The following is an 18657-nucleotide window of genomic DNA, read 5'->3' as shown; positions in this document are numbered from 1 at the left end:
CTCCCTGCCCCAGCTCTAGGTTTATATCCTGCCACCCAACCCCAGAGAAGAGAACCTCAATTCTTTCCCAATAATTCTAGCCAGCCCCCCAAAAGACTTTTTGGATTCATTTTGGCTTAGTATCCTTCAGTGAACCAATCCAGTTGGAGGGATATGTGTTCAGCCACCCAGTATCCATTTCCTTTTCTTTGGTTACAAGGCACCCTATTTCATCGGGGCGGGGGGGGGGCTCATTGCACCCCCTGGGTGCCATCATACTGGGCTTGTGAACCCAAGTGCCCTGCTCCCCCAGTGAACAGTGGGCAGATTTCCAGCTGGGCCATTTGGGCTCCTTGGGTTTGCAGTCAGGCTCAGTGATGCAGACACAAACATGGCTGTAGCCATCTTGCTTCTGGGGGTCATATCCTGATGAGAATGGGGACTGTGACTAAGACCCTGGAGGTGCCCCAGTTCTGGTTCTTCCTATCACATCCCTCCATAACCTTTTTAACACTCTAAGTTAGTTGGAGAACAGTTCTGTCGCTTGCAACCAAAGATCTCTAACAGCTGGGTCCCACACTCTAGGTGTATGTGTACACAGGGGGTGTAAACCCAGCCCCATCTAAACCACATGGACTGAGACAGGAGGCTCCCCAAAGTAAACATGGGGTGCCTTTGTACATGCTAAGCGGACACCCTGACAAAACCAGTTAAAATCTTTCAGGGATTCCCTTGCCTTCTAGATGAGGCATCTTTTACATGGCTTTCAAAGCCCAGTGTAGTGCTGACTTTGGCTCCAGTTGCTCCCCTCTTTCACTTATCACACACTCATCACTCACCCCACTGCACCCACCCCAAGCCATGCTAAACCACTAGAGGCCCTAGACCATCCATCTGGCTCCTCCACCCAGGTATATCTGGCTCTGAATCCTGGAGGGTACTAACTCTGACATTTTTGTGGCCAAAGGGGCGTTGACCCCCACCTCCTCAGCAGTCCCAGCCCCACCAGGTCTAGAATCATCCCTGCCACAGTGCTGATCACACTAGGTCTTACCTGTTCCCATTTCTATCTCCCTACCAGAGAGAGCTCCAAACTGGCGGGGGCCTTGTCTACATCTGGGTCGCCAATTCCCACCATAGAGCTGGGTGGTTAGGTGACCTTAAGAAAGGCTTGTTGGGAAGTGAATTCTGGGAGTTTTCACTGCTAAGGAACTCATTGTGGCAAGAGCTTTGATGAGGTGAACTGTAGCCAACGAGTTCCCTGGGTGCGTACCAGGGAAGGGGGATTGTGGGAGGTCCCTGGTGGGAGGTTGTGACCTACCTACAGGCAGAGTGCTCCAGGGACCTACTGGTCCACCTGGCACCCACTCACCCTTGCACACCTGCTCAGGGTGGGCTTTGTCTTCTGCACAGACACTGAACTGCCCTCCCACCAAAACAGCAAATGTACCTTAGGCCCCAACCTTACACTTATGGGTAGGATCCAGCTTCATTTTCAGCTGGCTTCCTCACCATTCTGCAGCAGCCATTAACCAGCTGGAAGACCTTGGGCAAGGCCCTCTCCAGTTTCCCTCAAGAAGCAGCAGCACTCGTCCCACCTACTACCAAGAGCTGAGCCACCACCAGAGGCCCCTTCTGCTTAATCAGTGCTTAGAGCCTTCTGGCTGCCCTGGAGACAGCTATTAGCCTGGCACCCAGCACCCACTCTCCTAGGAGGCAAGAGTCCTGCCAGTGACCCAGGGGCTCAAAGAGGGGACTGGCCACTTTTATGGATTCTCATAGCTGCCCTATGAGGTGATGGGTATCACACCCATCTTTCTAGACAAGAGAAGGGCCTATGCAAAGCTAGCTTGAAAAGCGGCCTGATGAGACTTGAACCCAGAACTGTCCAACTGCAAAGCTCATATAGCCCCTGTGGCACTAGTACCTAGCCTAGAACAAACCCTTACTGTGGTTACAGAGCATCCTTGGGGGGCTGGGGGCATTACGTATGGACTATGGTGCAGCAACAGGTTTATGAAGTCTGGGACAGACTTGTCAACAGACTCTCATCCCTGTCTTTGCATAGATGGGATGCTATGGAATGTTGCCCCAATCCCTCTGTGCCCAGGTGAATAAGTCTCCTTTAAGGCCTGGCTCAAATATTTTCAGAGAACCCTCCCTGATGCCCTCATGGCTGATCCCTACTGACCTCTGCCACAGCCTAACTCCCAGCATCACCACTGTCTCACCTCTACCCAGCCACATTTCCTGCTCCCAGGGCAGAGAGATGGCTCTAACATACCAGCCCTAGGCCGAGCACGCAACAGGTGTCCAGGTAAGACAGTGGGTAGATGTTTCTAACAGCAGCTTCCACCTTGCTCCCCAGGCTGCTCCAAGCCCACAACTGGTGGCCAGACCACCTTGGCCTTGGAAGGGACCCTACCAGCTGAGCCTGCCTCACTAGTACAGGTAGCGCCAGACTCACACCCTAGTGGGAACCCAAGGCTTCTTCCCTTAGGCTTCATCCCACCTAGGAAATTGAGAACCCACTGGGTATGCCCAAAGGCCACCAAGGCCTGGCTGCCTGGAGAGGCTACTCCAAGATCAGCTGGGGGGTGGGGGAGTGTGAGGGGGAGGGTTCAGGGCCTTGTTGGAAGGGCAGCCCCCACCAGGCCCACCTCTGATCCCTTCCCACTTCCAGCAGGGCAAGGGAAGCAGGAAGACCCCTGGAACACCAGGAGCAAGAAAGAGGCAGGCAGGGCAGCTGGCCAGGTTTGTGCTCGACTGTATTCACTCAGAGACACGTGGCAGCTTACATTGGACAAAATGAGTAATAAAAATTGGCTTTAAATACGGAAAAACCAGGGCCCTATAATCCCATGCTATCCTAACACTGGGACCAGGATGGCCATCACAATCTGGGAAGGACCAGAACTGGGGCCTGGGGTGCAGGTACACACCGCAGCCTACCCACTTCACACACACGCACACACTTGCACTCACACACACACCCCACACGCACACACAGGGAGGGATGGATTATTGCTGGGCACATGTGTCTATTGTTAAGAGGGGAAGTCTGGAATGTTTCAGAGTTGACTAAGGACAACCTCCCCCACTTCCCATGGCCTGGGCTGGGGCATTTCTGCAAGAGGTGTCTTCAGGACAGGGCCCAGCATGAGGGACAAGGTGCCCTGGGAGCTGGAAGGCAGAGGCAGACCCATCTGGGATAGCCTGGGCAGTGGACTGATGGGTCCCAGGGTCAGCCCAGTCTCTGGTCACACTTTGGCACAGGCCTAGGGGATACAGAGGCCCCAGTCCAGCTTTGACAAGTGCTGATGAGGGACAGCAACGGACCCCAGAGGTGATAGCCCTGAGCCCGGGGCAGCAGAGGCAGGCATGAGTTTCACTCAGAGGTCAGCGGTGGCGAGCACAGTGCTGGGGGCTCAGGGGCCTTGCCTGACCCAGCCTCGGCCTGTCCGAGCTGGGCCCAAGGAGCCTTGAGTTTGGCAGTGGCCCTTCTGCCAGCTCCAGGGTAGGTCTTAAGAACGCTCCGGTTGCTATATACATTCGTACAAATACATAAATACAGAAAGCCCCGAGCTCCACGGACAAGAGCTGAAGGGACGCACCTTTGTCCCAGGGACAGCCCAGGCCTTGCCAAACTCAGCCAGACCAGGGGCTGAGGGGCAGAGGACACTGGGGACAGCTCCGGCTGTGTTCCCCAGGCCACAACTTGAGTGGACAATGGGGAAGACCACTGTGCAAAACTGTAAACAGCGCTCGGAGTAGCTGCTACCGCCAACCACCGGTAGGGGCCTCAGGCTGGGGGCTAGAGGCGGGTTGGGAGCTCGAGGCGGGTGGGGAGCTCTTCCTCACTGTCGCTGCAGTTCCCACAGCAATCCTGGAGGGATGGGGAAGACACGGAGGGAGAGAGGCAGAGCGAGTGCCATTAGCCACCAGTGCCATCACCCAGGCCGGCCCTGCCAGGAACTGCCTGGAGCCATGCTCTGGGGTGGGGGAATCCCCATGAGGGGCCTGGAACAGCAGCTCAGGCCAGACATGTGTGGACATCAGTGCAGAGGCTGCTCATAGCAGGCTGAAGTAAGAGGGTCCAGGTGGATCTTAGGCTCTGCCAGAGCAAGACCCTGTCCAGACCCTCTCCCCTGGAGCTGGTGGAAGCAGGGCATGGGGAGACAGATGGCTAAGCAAGGCTAGCAGCTTGAAGGTGCCAGGGTGCAGGGAATGAAGTAGTGGGGGGGGGGGGGGCGCGGGCACCAGACTTCTTTCGCCCACATCTCGCCTCTGCCATGGAAGGGCTGCCCGTGGCTCCCCGAGGCTGGGCAGCAAGGCCAACCCACGGGGAGCCCACACTGCTCACCTCTGGAAAGAGAAAAGAGGCCGTGAGCCCAGCCAGGGATAGGGGACAGGCGGGAATAAGGCCAGAGACCCTGGGCACCCCTGGTATGGCTGGAGGATGCCCACTCCCAGCACATGCGGGCACCGGCTCTGCCTCCCACCCACCGTCCCCTGGAGTCAAGCTGGGGGCCAAGATAGGACACTTCTGGGAGTTACCTGGCGGCTGAAGAGTCTCTGCAGCAGTCCTTTCTTGGGGGGTGCAGGTGGCTGGCCCTTCCAGTCCAGGTCTGGGGGAACTGAGCCATCTAGCCCAAAGACATTCAGCTCCTGGAAGCACTCGGTCTCCACCATCTGCCAAAGAACAGGGAGCTGTGAGAGCTGCCTCCAGGGCTGCTCCTTGGGGCCTCATCCTACCAGCTAGGCAGGCCCTTACCTCATTCTGCCAGGGGATGGGCACGCTGCCCGTGGCAAACTTCTGGTAGAAGTCTTGGTCAGTGGGCTCCAGCTCCACACCCTTAACTGTGGAGAACTGTTCGATGTCCAGAACATCCTTGCAGTAAATGGCCTGGGGCTGGTGGGGACAGAAGTAGCAGTCAGGAACTGCTACACATGTACGCACACATGCACACCTGCCCACCTACATGCATATGGGCAGCTCAGCCCTGAAAATCACTCCAGCCCTGGCCTGGTTATGCCTGGACCCTTGCAGCCCTCTCTGGTTTGGAGTCAGAAACTAGATACTCCATGCCCTTCCGAAGTATGGCAGTCCCTTCTCTTTGAGGCCATTTCCCTCTATAAACTAGGAATCATTACTCCTCACTGCTTTCAACTGATAAGGCTGTGTAAAAGCCATGCCTTTTCCAGTTGATGGTAGCTGACCTGCTGCAGCCAACCAGCCCCCACAGTGCCTTGGGGAATCAGCGACAGGTACCCCCCCGCCTGTACACGGCTGTCTGGGGGTATACCTGGTGACATGTGTGCAGGCAGAATCTTAGCTGGTCCTTTCAGCTGAGCGTCCCCATGCAGGACCTGGAGCTATCGATAGGCCCTCTGTCCCACGATGTCCAATGGCCTGCTCCATCCCCTCAAGCTTCATGGCCAACCAGAGGATTAGAACAGTCTTCCCAACTCCCCACACCCCTGGGGCTCCTGCTGGGAGCTCACCTCACTCCAGAAGGCCACTGTCTTTTTCATCTTTATATTATTTTCTAAGTCCTATTATTAAGAATGTCAATTAAGGGGCGCCTGGGTGGCTCAGTTGGTTGAGTGTCAGACTTCGGCTCAGGTCATGATCTCACGGTTTGTGGGCTTGAGCCCCGTGTCGGGCTCTGTGCTGACAGCTCAGAGCCTGGAGCCTGCTTCGGATTCTGTGTCTCCCTCTCTCTCTGTCTCTCCCCTGCTCATGCTCTGTCTCTCTCTCAAAAATAAACATTCAAAAAAAAAATTTTTTTTTAAAAGAATGTCAATTGAAACAACATAATGTGGGGCACCTGGGCAGCTCACTTGGTTAAGCATCTGACTTCAGCTCAGGTCATGGTCTCACCATTGGTGAGCTCGAGCCCCGCCTCAAACTCTGTGCTGATAGTGCGAAGCCTATGTGGGATTCTCTCTTTCCCCCTCTCTCTCTGCCCCTCACTCACTCACACCCTCTCTCTCTCAAAAATAAATAAATAAAAACAAACAAAACAAACAAAAAACCCAACAACATCATAATGTAAAATGGTGCAGCTGCTTTAGAAAACAATCTGGCAGTTCCCCAAAAGGTTAAATGTAATGTTATCATATCAGCCAGCGATTCCACTCCTAAGTATATATCAAAGAGAAATGAAAACAAACGTCCTCACCAAAACTTGCATGTGAATGTTCATAGCAAAATTATTCATGATAGCCCAAAGTGGAAATAACCCTAATGCCCATCAACTGATGAATAAACAAGATATGGCCTACTCATAGAATGGAATGTTATTCAGTGGTAAAAAAGGAACAAAACTACTGATATAGGCTACATCACCTGTATGAACCTTGAAAATATGCTAAATGAAAGAAGTCAGTCACCAAGGACCACATATCATATAACACTATTTGCATGAAATTTCCACAACAGGTAAATATGTAGAGACAGAAAATAGATTAGTGGTTGCCAGGGCCACAGGGAGAGGAAAATGGGGAATGACTGCTAGTAGGCATGGGGTTTTTGTTGGGTGGGGGCGGGGGGGGGGAAAGGGGTGATGAAAATGTTCTAAAATGGATTATGGTGATGGCTGCCCAACTCTCAATATGCTAACAGCCATTTAATTATATACTTTAAATGAACGAATTATAAGATATGTGAATCAAATCTCAATAAAGCTATTAGAAATTATATCATCATCAAACTTGCTCCTCATCTGTTGTTTCTAAAGAGCTGAATTCCAGGGCAATGATTTTCTAACTCTGAATAAAAGACCCAGGTGTGGTGGGATGACTTCCAGGTTAAATGAGATGATGTGCACCAGAAGCAGGAAGCAGGAGCAAACTCGAGTGGCGGGGCCAGACCTGAGGCAGGCTGCTCTCAGTTAAATCACTCACAGCAAGGCCCACACCCCAGGGTCTGTGAGGCCCACAAAACACAATCCTTCACAAGCCACAGCCCCCTAGTTGGACTCTGGCTTCTACTCACCCCCTCTAGGCCCACCCCCACACCTCACATGTCTGTTCAACATTCCCCAAAGGCCCCCCTGTCACACTTAGAATAAGACTGCACAGGAGCGCCTGGGTGGCTCAGTCGGTTAAGTGTCCGACTTTGGCCCAGGTTATGATCTCATGGTTCATGAGTTCAAGCCCTGGGTCAGGCTCTGTGCCAACAGCTTAGAGCCTGGAGCCTGCTTCAGATTCTGTGTCTCCCTCTCTCTCTGACCCTCCCCAGCTCATGCTCACACTCTGTCTCTGTCAAAAATCAATAAACTTAATAAAAAAAAAAAATTAAAAAAAAAAAGACTGCATGCCTCTCCCAGCCCATGCTCACTCCAGCCACACTGGCCTCATCACTGTTCTCTCTCTCTCGAGAGAGCCTCTCTCTCTCGAGCCTCTCGAGGCTGCTCCTTCTCCCTGAAATACTCATACTTCAAAACTTGGCACGGCTCTCTCCTTCACATATTTCAGGCTTCTGCTTAACCATCAGCACCTCAGAGACCACCCTGTCTAAAAATACTCCCACTCGTAATCATTCCTTATTGTCTTCTTAGCCTGATTTATTTTTTTTCTGTTGCACTTCACACTACTTGATATTCCTTTTCATTTACTGCTTTATTTTGACATGCTCCCCACTACAACATGAAGGCAGAACTGGGTCCTGTTGACCTCATGATCTCTGAGGTCTGGCACATATGGGAATTCAGAAATTTGGAATAAACGATCACCAGTGTGGCTGACAGTCATCGATCCGGCCTTCCCAATCACCTTCCTGACTCCCCAGTGTTCCTGGTGAACTGTCAGTCAGAGGACCCAGTCCTCTTACATAAGGGAGCAGGGCAAGTACATAACCTAATCTTGCCCAATCACAACCTTCCCTGTGACTTTATACAGAGAAGTCTGAATTCAGCAGGAAGAGGATCAACAGGTTGAAGCACAGCCAAGAGATGAAGTCTTGACAATACTGCATGAAGCCCTGATTTTGGCCCTACTCTGGGGCTCTCTAGCCAAATGAACCAATAAGCTCCTTGTTGGACATAATTAAGTTTCAGATGGATTTCTGCCCCTTGGAATATGATGATTCAAGGATGTTTCTGCCCACAGAATGCCTGACCCACTGAGATGCTCAGTAAATGGGTAGGACTCTACAAGGGAGAGGTCAGCACTACCAGGTATAGTGGGCAGCCAATATTCAGCCAGTCCAATAGCCCTTACCCCCGCTGGCAATGGCGTCTTGGTTTTCCTTTGGGAAACTAACCTCCCTGGCTGGCAGTGGTTCAGGTGGGCAAGTGATCCAACCGTGATCACTGCCGGGCTTCTGAGCAATCTGTGGCAATAAGCACTAGCCTTAGGGTTACTTTTTCCCCCTTTCAGGACTTCTTTTGAAGTAATTGGGCAAGAGGTATACATTCTGTCTACCGGGCTGGCTGAGCTAGTAGGATGTGGACCTGAACTGCTGGTCCACTACTGCTGCACCCTACCAAGAGTAGTCAGAGAATAAAGACTGCACACTGGCCTGTACAGTGGAGAGGGAAAGGAAGACAGAATTCTTACAGTGTTGTTGCAGCCCCAGATCCAGGTATGCCAAAAGCTCTATCCTTGGGCTTTTCATTTGTGTGAGTTCAATGAATTGTTTTGTTGGCCAACCCATCTGAGTTGCACTTTCTGACCCTTGCACTGAAGGTGGCCTGACCACTGCTCTAAGAACCCCGGGCCTGAGTCCCCACCCAGGCTTGGCCCTACCCTCAGGAGTGGACAGCACTCACATCAGGTTTGAAGGGTGGCTCCAGCATGCCAGCTCCCAGCCGCTTAAAGTTCAGCTTTTTGAAGAGGGGGTGTTCCTTTACTTCGCGGGCACCACCTCCACGACACCCTAGGCGCCCAGCAGGGTCCTTGCACAGGAGCTGTGGCAGGGTAGGGGCAGTCAGAGGGACCTGGGAGAGGTGCCTGGTGCCCCCAGCCCCAGCCCGTCAGCCTTCTGCTGGCTTGCCATACCTGGGAGCAGAGCGAGCGGGCCTGAGGGGAAAAGCGCTCTGAGTATTCTTCAGGCACCTCCTTCACCAACCGTTCTACCTCCTCTCGCTTGATTTTCTTTTTCCTCTGCTGGAAGGGTGACTGGCCGGCAATCATCTCGTATAGGAGGCAGCCTAGTGCCCACCAGTCTGGGCTGAATGTGTACCGTTCGTTCTTTACCACCTCCGGAGCTGGGTAGGGTGGAACAGAAGTTAGGGCTGGGCAGGAGGCAGGAACCAAGCCCTGGGGCCCTGGGAATGCCCAGCACAGTGGGGCATCAGCTCAAATATCTGCCCGCCAGGCAGGCACTACCAGCAGCCTGGTGGGGACCTCAGCAAGTAGGACAGCACATGCCCCATCAAAGAGAGCACTGTGGCCCCGTAGGAGGCCAGGTCTTCTGATTTTTCAAGAGAAGTCAGAAATCCATATTTTTAATGGGAAGCTGTCTGGCGTATCAAATGTTGGCAACCAATTCAAATTGTTTTATTCTTTACCATGTTTATTTATTTTGAAAGAAGGAGACAGAGCATGAGCACGGGAGGGGCAGAGACAGAGGAAGAGAAACCCAAGCAGGCTCCACACTGGCAGCACAGAGCCTGATATGGGGCTTGAACCCACGAACTGTGAGATCATGACCAAGAGTCAGATGCTTAACTGACTGAGCCACCCAGGCAGCCCTCAAATTGTTTTAAAAACAATTTGATTTAAGTACAAATGTAGGCCATATTAGGCCTGTGTGGTTACCAGTTTGCAAGCTCTGGATTTAATACCAGAGAGAAGAAACAAGAAAGAAACTCCTCTACTGCATACCTACTGCCTGCCAGGGTGGGCACATGGGATTTTTGCCTCTCCTACCACTTTTTATCTAAAGGCAACTCTGGGAGCCAGTATGATTGCTTTATGGTTGGGCAAAGTGAGCATAGGAGCAGCAGTATGTGGTCCAAGGACACACAACAAGAGGTGGGGCCTGTAATTGGGGCTCTATCTGCTGTGTCACATAATCTCCAAAGGGAATACTAGGGCCACATCTTGGCCCATACCACAGATGGGCATTCCCTCCCTGAATCTGGGTAGATCAGGGGAGGGGAGGACTTCTCAACCTTCTCATCTTTCTCTGGTAGCCACCTGCAGGCCTAGCCAATAGTAGGAGCTCAGTAAGTATTTGGTGAATGAATGAATGATGCAGATTTGCAGGTGTGTGGGTTCCTGGCTGAGTCCTGATCTCTTAATTTCTAAGATAGGGATATCAGTTCTATTCCCTGAGACACAGAAGACTTCCACAGAAGTGGTGGGACCCAGCCCAGGACAGCAAGAGGACCCAGGAGGCAGGGGGGCCAGGGTGGAGGAAGACTCACCCATGTAGCCCACAGTGCCCACACGACCCTTGATGGTCTGGCCTTCTGGCACGTGCACAGCTAGCCCCAGGTCAGAGATGCGGATGTGACCTGAATGTGGGTGGACAAGTTGGGGGGGCCCATTGAACAGGTGGGCCAGACCCTGCCCCACTCCACTGCACTCCACCTCTGTACACCCCGTACCCACCATGGTCATCCAACAGGATGTTCTCTGGCTTCAGGTCCCTGTGGGGAGAGAAGGGCAGGGTCAGATGTTGTTCAGTTTGCCAAGGAGCCAAACGGCATGCCACCCCCTCCTAGCTCACTTGTCTCCTGGGATGGAATGTGCAGCAAGGTGCAGGAGCCATTTATTGCCAGGGTGAGAGATAGCCCTGCCCTCACTCACAGCAGCTCTGACTTGAGGGGGCAGCTGAAGGATCTACCCAGCCAGGATTCCTTCCTGGGAATCCCCAGGCAAGTGGAGAGCAGCTCCCATCCAGGGGAATAGCACCAGTAGCCTTACTCACCACTAGTGTTAACAGCGTCCCACCCTCACCCCACTTTGGTGGCTGACTCTACCTTTCCTGTCAAATGGGGCTACTCATCTGTCCCCCTCATGGGGCTGTTGTGAGGTTCAAATGAAATCACTGCCGGTAACAATAGGCAGAGCTCCCCACTGCCAAGCCCTGCATGCCAGGCTCTGCGCACTTTACTGCAGGGAGCTGACTGGCCCAGGGTTATACAGAGACGGGTGATGACACCAGCATTCACATGAGTGAGCCAGACCCAGAGGCTCTCAAGTCTGCCCGGCATGGGCAAGCGTGGAGCCCCAAGCCCAGGCTCAGTAGGGCTCAAACCAGCTCATGCCCGCAACAACAGGCCCAGCACACCAACATCCTTCTGCGGCCTCCACCCATGCCCAGCTGCAGCCCTTGGCGGGGAGGGCCGAAGCCCAGGACCTGTACACGATGCGCTCCCGGTGCAGGTCCTCCAGGCCGCAGCAGATCTCCGCGGCATAGAAGACAGCCCGCTCCTCGGGGAAGCCAGCCTGGCCCATGTGGTAGATGTGGAACTTGAGGTCGCCTCCGTTCATCAGTGTCAGCACCAGGCACAGCGCGTCCTTGGTCTCATAGGCATAGGCCAAGCTCACCTGTGGCCGAGGGGACCCGAGCCCTCAAGCAGGGGCCACGGGCCACCCAGTGGCAGGGCTGGCACCAGCCGCCCAAAAAATCCTTCTCAGTGGCACTCCTTGGGGCCCAGCCTGCTCCCCAGGCCTGGTGTCAACACCCCAAACCGACCCTTCCCAGGCATCTCTGAGGGTGGGGACAGGGCAGCACAGAAAGGGACCTAGCCTGGTAAGTGAGAAGGGCAGGGCAAGTGCATGGCCAGGGTGAAGGGAGGGGTCGCCTGTCTGTACTTACTACAAACCTACTGTTCACTTTCTCCAGGATCTGCTTTTCATTGAGTGCCATGGCCTCCCCTTTCCGCTTCTTGATACGCTTCTTTTCCAGCTTCTTGCAAGCGTACATCTTGCCTGTTGCCCGCACCTGGCAGGCACACACCTGTAACCAAGGTAGATGGGCAAATAGGGACCAGCTGTGTTCTTCCTGGGGCTATAGGAGCTCAAGGAGGGGGGGCTGGTCCAGGGCCTACCATACCCCTCCTCCCCACTCCATCAGGGGCTCTGGCCTGGCCACTTACCTCACCAAAGCCGCCTTTGCCCAGGACTCGATACTGCCTGAAGGTGTTTTTGGTCACTGGCTGCCTGTAGGCAAGGGATTTCGGAGCAAACACTGGCTGAGCAGGGGCCCAAGGCCCGTAAGAGCCCTAGCAACTTGGCCTACCGTGGGCCAGCCTTCAGGGAGCTCACCTTTCCAGCCACTTCCACTGTAGGAAACGGTTGAAGTAGATGCTGTCGAGGTAGTCGGCAAAAGGGGCCATGCTCAGGTACTCATGGGTCAGCCTGTTGAGAGGGCCCAGCCCACCAGTCAGCCCCCGACACCCCAGGTTCTCGGCTGGATGGGACAGGACCCCATTATATGCATTCTCGGCCTAAAGGGCAGCCTCATTGGCCAACCCTCTTACTAACCCAACTAAGCAGGAGACATTCATCTGTGTCAAAGCTGAAGATTTTATAGAGAGGGAAGGCAACCTGCCCAAGCTCACACAGCAAGCGCAGGGCCAGGGTGAGAGGCTGAGCTCCCTCACCAGCTACTGAGCTGTTCACAGCCTTCCAGGGCCCACGGAAGCCCCCTCCTCAGGACACAATTCCAGGCCAATGGGCAGGGAGAGGCTTACCGGGTGAGCTCCTGGAAGAGGTCTTTGCAGGGCCCCTGCTCCAACCGCTGGGAGCAATTAGTCACCAGCTGCCGAGGGACCTCAGGGATGAGGTCAGGACCCTGGAGATAGGCAATAAACAGGTCAGTGCAGGGGGCTCCCTTCGCCAGCTGCCTACACCCAGGGCAGAGATGGCCAACATTCTGGACCTGCGCTAGGAGCAGCTGTAGGCTAGTGGTATGCCAGCCGGTCCAGCTGCTGAACTCAGTTCCACTGCTACCCTTGAGGCAGGGTGAAGCAGAGCCACTGGCAGGCTGCCTGGCCCACCCTCCTGGGCTCCATGCCCGTGGTCTGCCTGGTGAACCGGGAGACGCTCCAGGGCACTCTCTGCCCAGGCTGTGGTCATTCCTCTCCTCATCACTGAGCTCTGCCCGCTGCCGTCATCTCTCCATCCTTGCTCACTCACCGTGTGGCTCAGAAAATTCTGCATTAGCCGCTGCCCACAAGCCTTCCGCTTCTCATCAGGGGTCACTTCATACTCAGCCTGCAGGGTGGGAGGCAGAGAAGCTTGGGGCCTGGGCAGAACAACAGGTGTGGGGAAATGGGACACACTTGACCTAGGGACCTCTGCCCACCCTCGGGGCTGGGTTGGGCTGCACTCACCACTCCATCCAAGAAGGCTATGCAGCGGGTCAGCTCAGGCCTCGTGGCGCAGAACTCTCGAAACAGCAGGCGCCCAATGGGCTGCCGCTCGCACAGGCTGTGGTAGTCACGCTCTGCAAGCAGGGGTAGGAGCTACTGGGTTCCCAGACCTGGAGCCTGCTGGCAGGGCACTCCTATCCATACTGCCAAGCCCTGGCCCCAACAGTAGCTTCTAGCCCTGCAGTATGGAAGCCACTACCTCCTTTAGAACTGTCACCCCAACACTGAGGTGGGCACTACTATTATTTCCAACACAGTTTGGGACTCTGAGGCCCAGAGAAACTAAGCAATTAACTCAAGGTCACACAGCTTGATGTATGGCTCCAAAGCTGGGCCCTCACCTCCCACTGCTATCTCCTGGTTCACACCACCTACATACATCACAGTGCTGGGCTTGGGTGTGGTTGTGAGGTTCCGGCCTGGCCCAGGCTAGGCCCAAACCTGTTGCTTGCCTGGCGAAAGTGCAAGAGGAAGCTGTGGCTTCCGGCAAGCTCGAGGCTAAGCCTCCTTCCCAGGCGGTGGAAGCAGCTATGGTATACTCCTTGCCCACGTGCAGGCTGTCAGAGGGGCCTAGGCAACCTTGGGGGTTGTGCAGACCTGGGGCCTCAGCCAAGATAAGCAGGAACTGGCGTCCTGACCCCTCTTCTGGTCAAAGTTTTGATGCCCCCCCACCTGCCACTCACCCTGCTTGGGGCAGGGTTATGCTAAGCACGGGCTTGGGGCTCCTCATGCAATCAATCTGTGGGCTGACTCCAGCCTCCACTGTACCCTCTGTCCCTCAAACCCCAGGCATGACTCTCCTTTCCTCTGCTTCTCTCAGACTGCCCCAAATCTGACCCTGCCCTACTCCCCCACCCTCCCACCTACCCCAAACACCCCTTGCTGTCCTCTTTGTACTATGTTCTCCACCCGTCTCAGGCCCAGGAACTGAAACTGGGTTGGGTGTTGCAGCCTCAGTCTTCCTGCTCCCCAGACCCCCCCCGCCCCGGCCAACCCTGCCCCTCTGCCTCGGGGTGAGGTCTCAGGGGAGGCTCCCCCAGAACACCCAGGCCTCCACCCAGGCCTCACCGAGGCTGAGCCGCAGCTCTTCACACTGGCTGATGTGGGGGAACTGCAGCATCTGTCGCCATTTCTTGCTTTTGCCCTTGCGATTCCCACCACCACCTGTGGGAACAAACAGGTGCTGGATCGCAAGTCCCGCTGCCACCATGCTTCCCCTGGCCGCTCAGTGCAGCCCAGAGACCTGGCCTTCTGGGCTCAGCCCAGGCACAGCACACTCTAGGAGGCACCTCAGGCCTTCACTCCACACATTTCAGCATGCCCTCACTGGGCTCTAGGACACACACCGTCCCCTGGGCCCCTCTGCTAGGGGTTCCTGAGCTCCTGGGCTGGAAGATCCAACAGGGGTGATAAGGACAGGTCACCGGGTGATGGTGGGTTTCCAGGAAACCTTAGCTGCTCTCTGGCAGGTAGGAGTTTCCCGGGTGAAGAAAGCAGAGGACATGACAGCAGTGGGAACTATGTAAGTCAAGGCACAGAAGGGAGAGATTCTAGGACATGTGGGACATGCCTCAGAGATGCCAGGGGCAGAGGGCAGCCTGGGTCACCAGGAAGGCTTCAGGCCCCTATACCTGGCCCTGAATCAGAGCTATCAGAGACTCAAACAAGGTGGTGGCTGCAGGGCTGGCACTCAGGATGCCCACTCCAGTACACAAGGGGTTCTGTGGCCCTGATACCTGCCTCATTTCACCTAGCTGACACCCTATCTGTAGCTGCTAAGACCAGGGTAGCAGCTCAAACGCCTACAGAGCCAGATAGGTAGGTAAAATGTAGGCCAGATGGGAGACAACAGGGAATGGTGGGGAGTGTGGTGAACTAGACTGGGCATGCCCCTTCCTCCAGGCAGGAATACGGACTCGGCGTGGCCAGCTCTTCTCACCTTTTAGCTGAGACTCCGGACATTATGTGAAATACTGGTTCCTATTTTTTGTAAAAACAAATTGCAGCTAAATAAATTAGACATGTTAGAGAGCTAGCCAGATGTGGCCCATGGGCCACGAGGTTGAAAATAGAAGGGCCTGAGTCTTGGAGCCCCACAGACATAGGTTTGAATCTCCAATTCGCACTTTAGGCCTGTCACTTGCCCTCTATGAGCCTCAACTTCTCCATACTTACTTCAGATCCAAAGCTACCTCCAGAGGTGTTGTCACACTGGGAGAGTCTGTGTCCAGTACCCAGTAGGGCTGTGGCAAGAGGTGGCCCTCAGCTCCAACAACTCATGGCAACCTCAGGCAGCCACTTTTTCCCTGCCTGGCCTCAGTTTCCCCTCTGCTTTACCCAGCCTTGTTTTCATCTGCCCTGGCTGAAGGCAGGTGGCACAAGGGAAGGGGCTGCTCAAGGGAAGGGGCAGAGTTGGGTCCCTCAATGGGTTCTGTGACCTAAGCAGTCGGGAGGAGGAAATGTTGCAGGGCACCCATTGGGAAACCTGCTAGCAGCTCTCCTGCGGCCTGCACCCAGCATACTCCACAGCCATTGCTCCATTCTGAATGAGCAACAGACCCCCACCCCCAACCCGGGGCAAGGCCTCGCCAGAAGGGGAACTCCTCCACCACCCCCACAGGTCCTTCACCCAACCCTCTATCCGCTGGCCTCCCCCCACCAGTTACTTCCTCCTCCCCCTCCTCCCAGCCACATCAAGGCAGTAGCAAGAGTCACATGCAAATATCCTGTCCTGGAACTGCCACCAGAGTCAGTGGGGCTCCTCCCCAACCTAGCCTGGCCCCCTCCCTATGCCTCTGGGGGCCTGGGAAAGGATGGAGGACTAAAGAAGGGCTCACCCCCCCAATGCTGCACCACTTCATTCTCACAGCAATTCTGTCAGACTAGGCATAACCTCACGAGGAAACTGAAGCCTTGAAATGAGGAATCAATTTGTCCAAGATTACAAAGCCTGGAGGTGCCAGAGGCAGGATTCAAACCCAGCTCCCTAGGTCTACAACCCACACTCCTTTCCCACCCCAAACACGCCATGCCAGCCATCTATTAGGTGTCAACTGAATACATACACCAAGGGTTCCCAAACCACTTAGGGCCTCATATCCCTTGGGAAGCTGGAAAAGGCCAGGCCCTAAGCTGTCAGCCAGCTAATGAAGGGATGCCAGTGGAGCCAGTCTATGGGCCAGGGTTTAGGACTCAATGACAACAGGGATTTCTTTAAGTTTGTATGTCCTGTCCCCAACTATTCCACAAAAAGGGTTACTAAAGTTTAGAGAGAAGAGACTTATTTAGAGCATGCAGGTGGGAGGGGCAGAACCAGGTTGGGTTAAGTGTTCTCCAGGGGAGGCATCAGTCCAGGTCTGGCCATACCACACTATGCCTCACTCATGGCCTGAAGAAGGCCGTCAGGAGGTGCCACACTCTCCAGCCAGGCAAAGCAGTGCTCTCAGCAGGCCCGAGGCCTGAACTGGCTACAGCCCTAGAGAGGGAGGCCTGGCCAGGCTCTCCCCACCCCTCCTCCCTAGCTGGCTAGATGACGAGGCAGAACAGAATCGGCAGATGCCCCCAGAGGCTAGGAGGAAGGCCTAGCCCTGAGACTAGATAAGGGGCAGGAGATAAAAAAAAAAAGTCTCTGGGCACTAAGGACCCAGCCTGCCATGCCTATTTCCAGGCAGCATCTCCCAGGGAGCAACACACACTGGGCAGGCAGGGGGGTACCAGATGCTGTGCCATTTGGGGGCTTGTCTGGGCTTCCTACACACTGTATTGGAGGCATCCTGTGTCTAGGCCTGGGTCAACCACAGTCTCACCGTATGACTTGGGGGCTAATCCCTGGTCTGAACCTCAGTTTCGCACCTGTAAAATGGAGCAGAAAAGTGAAACAGATGACTCTTTCAGCCTGGAAGCCCAGCAAAGAGTGGAAAATGACCATGTCATGACCTCCCTGCTCTAGAGGTCCAAAAAGAAGGGTCTTGTTCACTGCTGGTCCCCAGCACCCAAGACAGGACAGGGCACATAATAGAAGGAGTGTTCTGTGATTGTGTTCCTGAAGTGGACAATGACAGGTGAGGGCCAGATTGACCACAAGGCAGTGAGGACCAAGTCTGGTCCTCTGTGTCCCCCATGACCCTCAGAGGCCAGGTGCCTAGTATCACTCGGGATGGGAGTCATGAGAAGCTCAGTACACACTCACCAGACTTGATCCCTCTGCCGGCCTTGCACTTACAGTCCTGCCAGCCCCCCATGCTCTCTTCCTTCAAAGCTCAGCTCCCGCTTATTTCTGTGCCCATTTGGCCCTCTACACCGTGGGCTTTCTGAGGGCAAAATTCATGACCCATTCACCTCTGTACCCAGTGTCCTGAGGCACGAGACAAGTGGCAATCATGTTGGTAGCATATGTGACCAGCCGTTTCCCCAAACCGAGTGAGCTGTGCTACTGCGGTGGCTCCGTTCATTCATTCTTCAAACCTTTATCCTGCACCAACTTTGTGCGGGTCCAGGCTGGGCGCCAGGGTCTGGGCCTGAGGCACGTGGGGTAGGCTACCCTTTCTTGGGGCATCTGCTCACCTATCACCTGGGGGAGGCCTCAGAGAGGCTCTCCAAGGACCCAGGTCTCACCCTTCCCTCTTCCTTCCTCTCTCTTTCCCTCACCCCCCCCCCACCCCCCCGCCGCGAGGGCGGTGGCCTGACCCCCGCCCCTTCCTGGGCCCCGGCACCCGGGGCAGGTGCAGAGGACTACCGGCCGGAAGGGCTCGCGTATGCGCGGGGTGCGGGGCGCGGAGCGCGCTGCCCTAGGGGATCTGGCGGCTGGGGCGCCAGCCGAGCTCAGAGGCCGCGCGCCCGCGTACCCCGCACCCGGCCGCCCTCTCGGCCGCCTCACCTTCCCGGGCCTTGAGTAGCACCGTGTTCGCTACGATGTTCTCGAGCTCCATGGGCTGCGGCGCCGCCGGGCCCGCCGGGCCGAGCCGCCGGCCGGGATCGCTCGCGGGAGCCGGGGCCGGATGGCGATCGGCGCGGCTCGGCTCGCAGTGACCGCGCCGCGGCCTCCCGGGCCTCCCCGGCCGCCGCCGCCCGCCGCGAACACTCCGCCCCCTCCCGGGGGCCACCCGGGCGCCGGCCCACCCCGCCCCGCCTTCTGTTTACTTTACGAGGCCAATAACCGGGCGGGCGCTCCCCGCGCCGTCTTCCCATTAGACAGCCTCTTCGTCATCCCCCGCCTTCCGCGCCAGGGATTCGCTCAAAGGAGCAGGGAGGCGGGACTTTATACGTCACCTCTTCCTGGTTGGTCCGAGGTTGGGTTCAGCCTCTAGGTTCGAATTTCTGGACCTTCGTAGGGTAGCGAACT

General features: G+C 55.4%; 1 protein-coding gene across 1 annotated transcript; it reads right to left on the bottom strand.

Annotated features, from left to right (window-relative positions):
* Positions 1 to 2729: 2729 nt before the first annotated feature.
* On the bottom strand, positions 2730 to 18389 carry GRK6 (G protein-coupled receptor kinase 6). The gene is made up of 16 exons (XM_040446365.1): positions 18193 to 18389; positions 14385 to 14480; positions 13278 to 13390; positions 13081 to 13158; positions 12636 to 12736; positions 12208 to 12300; positions 12039 to 12102; positions 11759 to 11899; positions 11297 to 11487; positions 10546 to 10583; positions 10359 to 10448; positions 8986 to 9194; positions 8757 to 8894; positions 4754 to 4891; positions 4537 to 4671; positions 2730 to 3865 (listed from the first exon to the last, which is right to left on the bottom strand). The coding sequence occupies exons 1-16, from the start codon at positions 18242 to 18244 to the stop codon at positions 3794 to 3796; spliced, it is 1749 nt and encodes a 582-aa protein (XP_040302299.1). The 5' UTR covers positions 18245 to 18389; the 3' UTR covers positions 2730 to 3793.
* Between the last annotated feature and the right edge of the window lie 268 nt (positions 18390 to 18657).

The sequence above is a fragment of the Herpailurus yagouaroundi genome, unplaced genomic scaffold (genome assembly GCF_014898765.1).
Source record: "Herpailurus yagouaroundi ecotype Mexico unplaced genomic scaffold, PumYag 29, whole genome shotgun sequence".
Lineage (NCBI taxonomy): Eukaryota > Metazoa > Chordata > Mammalia > Carnivora > Felidae > Herpailurus > Herpailurus yagouaroundi.
The sequence above is the reverse complement of the archived record's forward strand: the minus strand, read 5'-3'. Positions and strand labels throughout refer to the sequence as shown.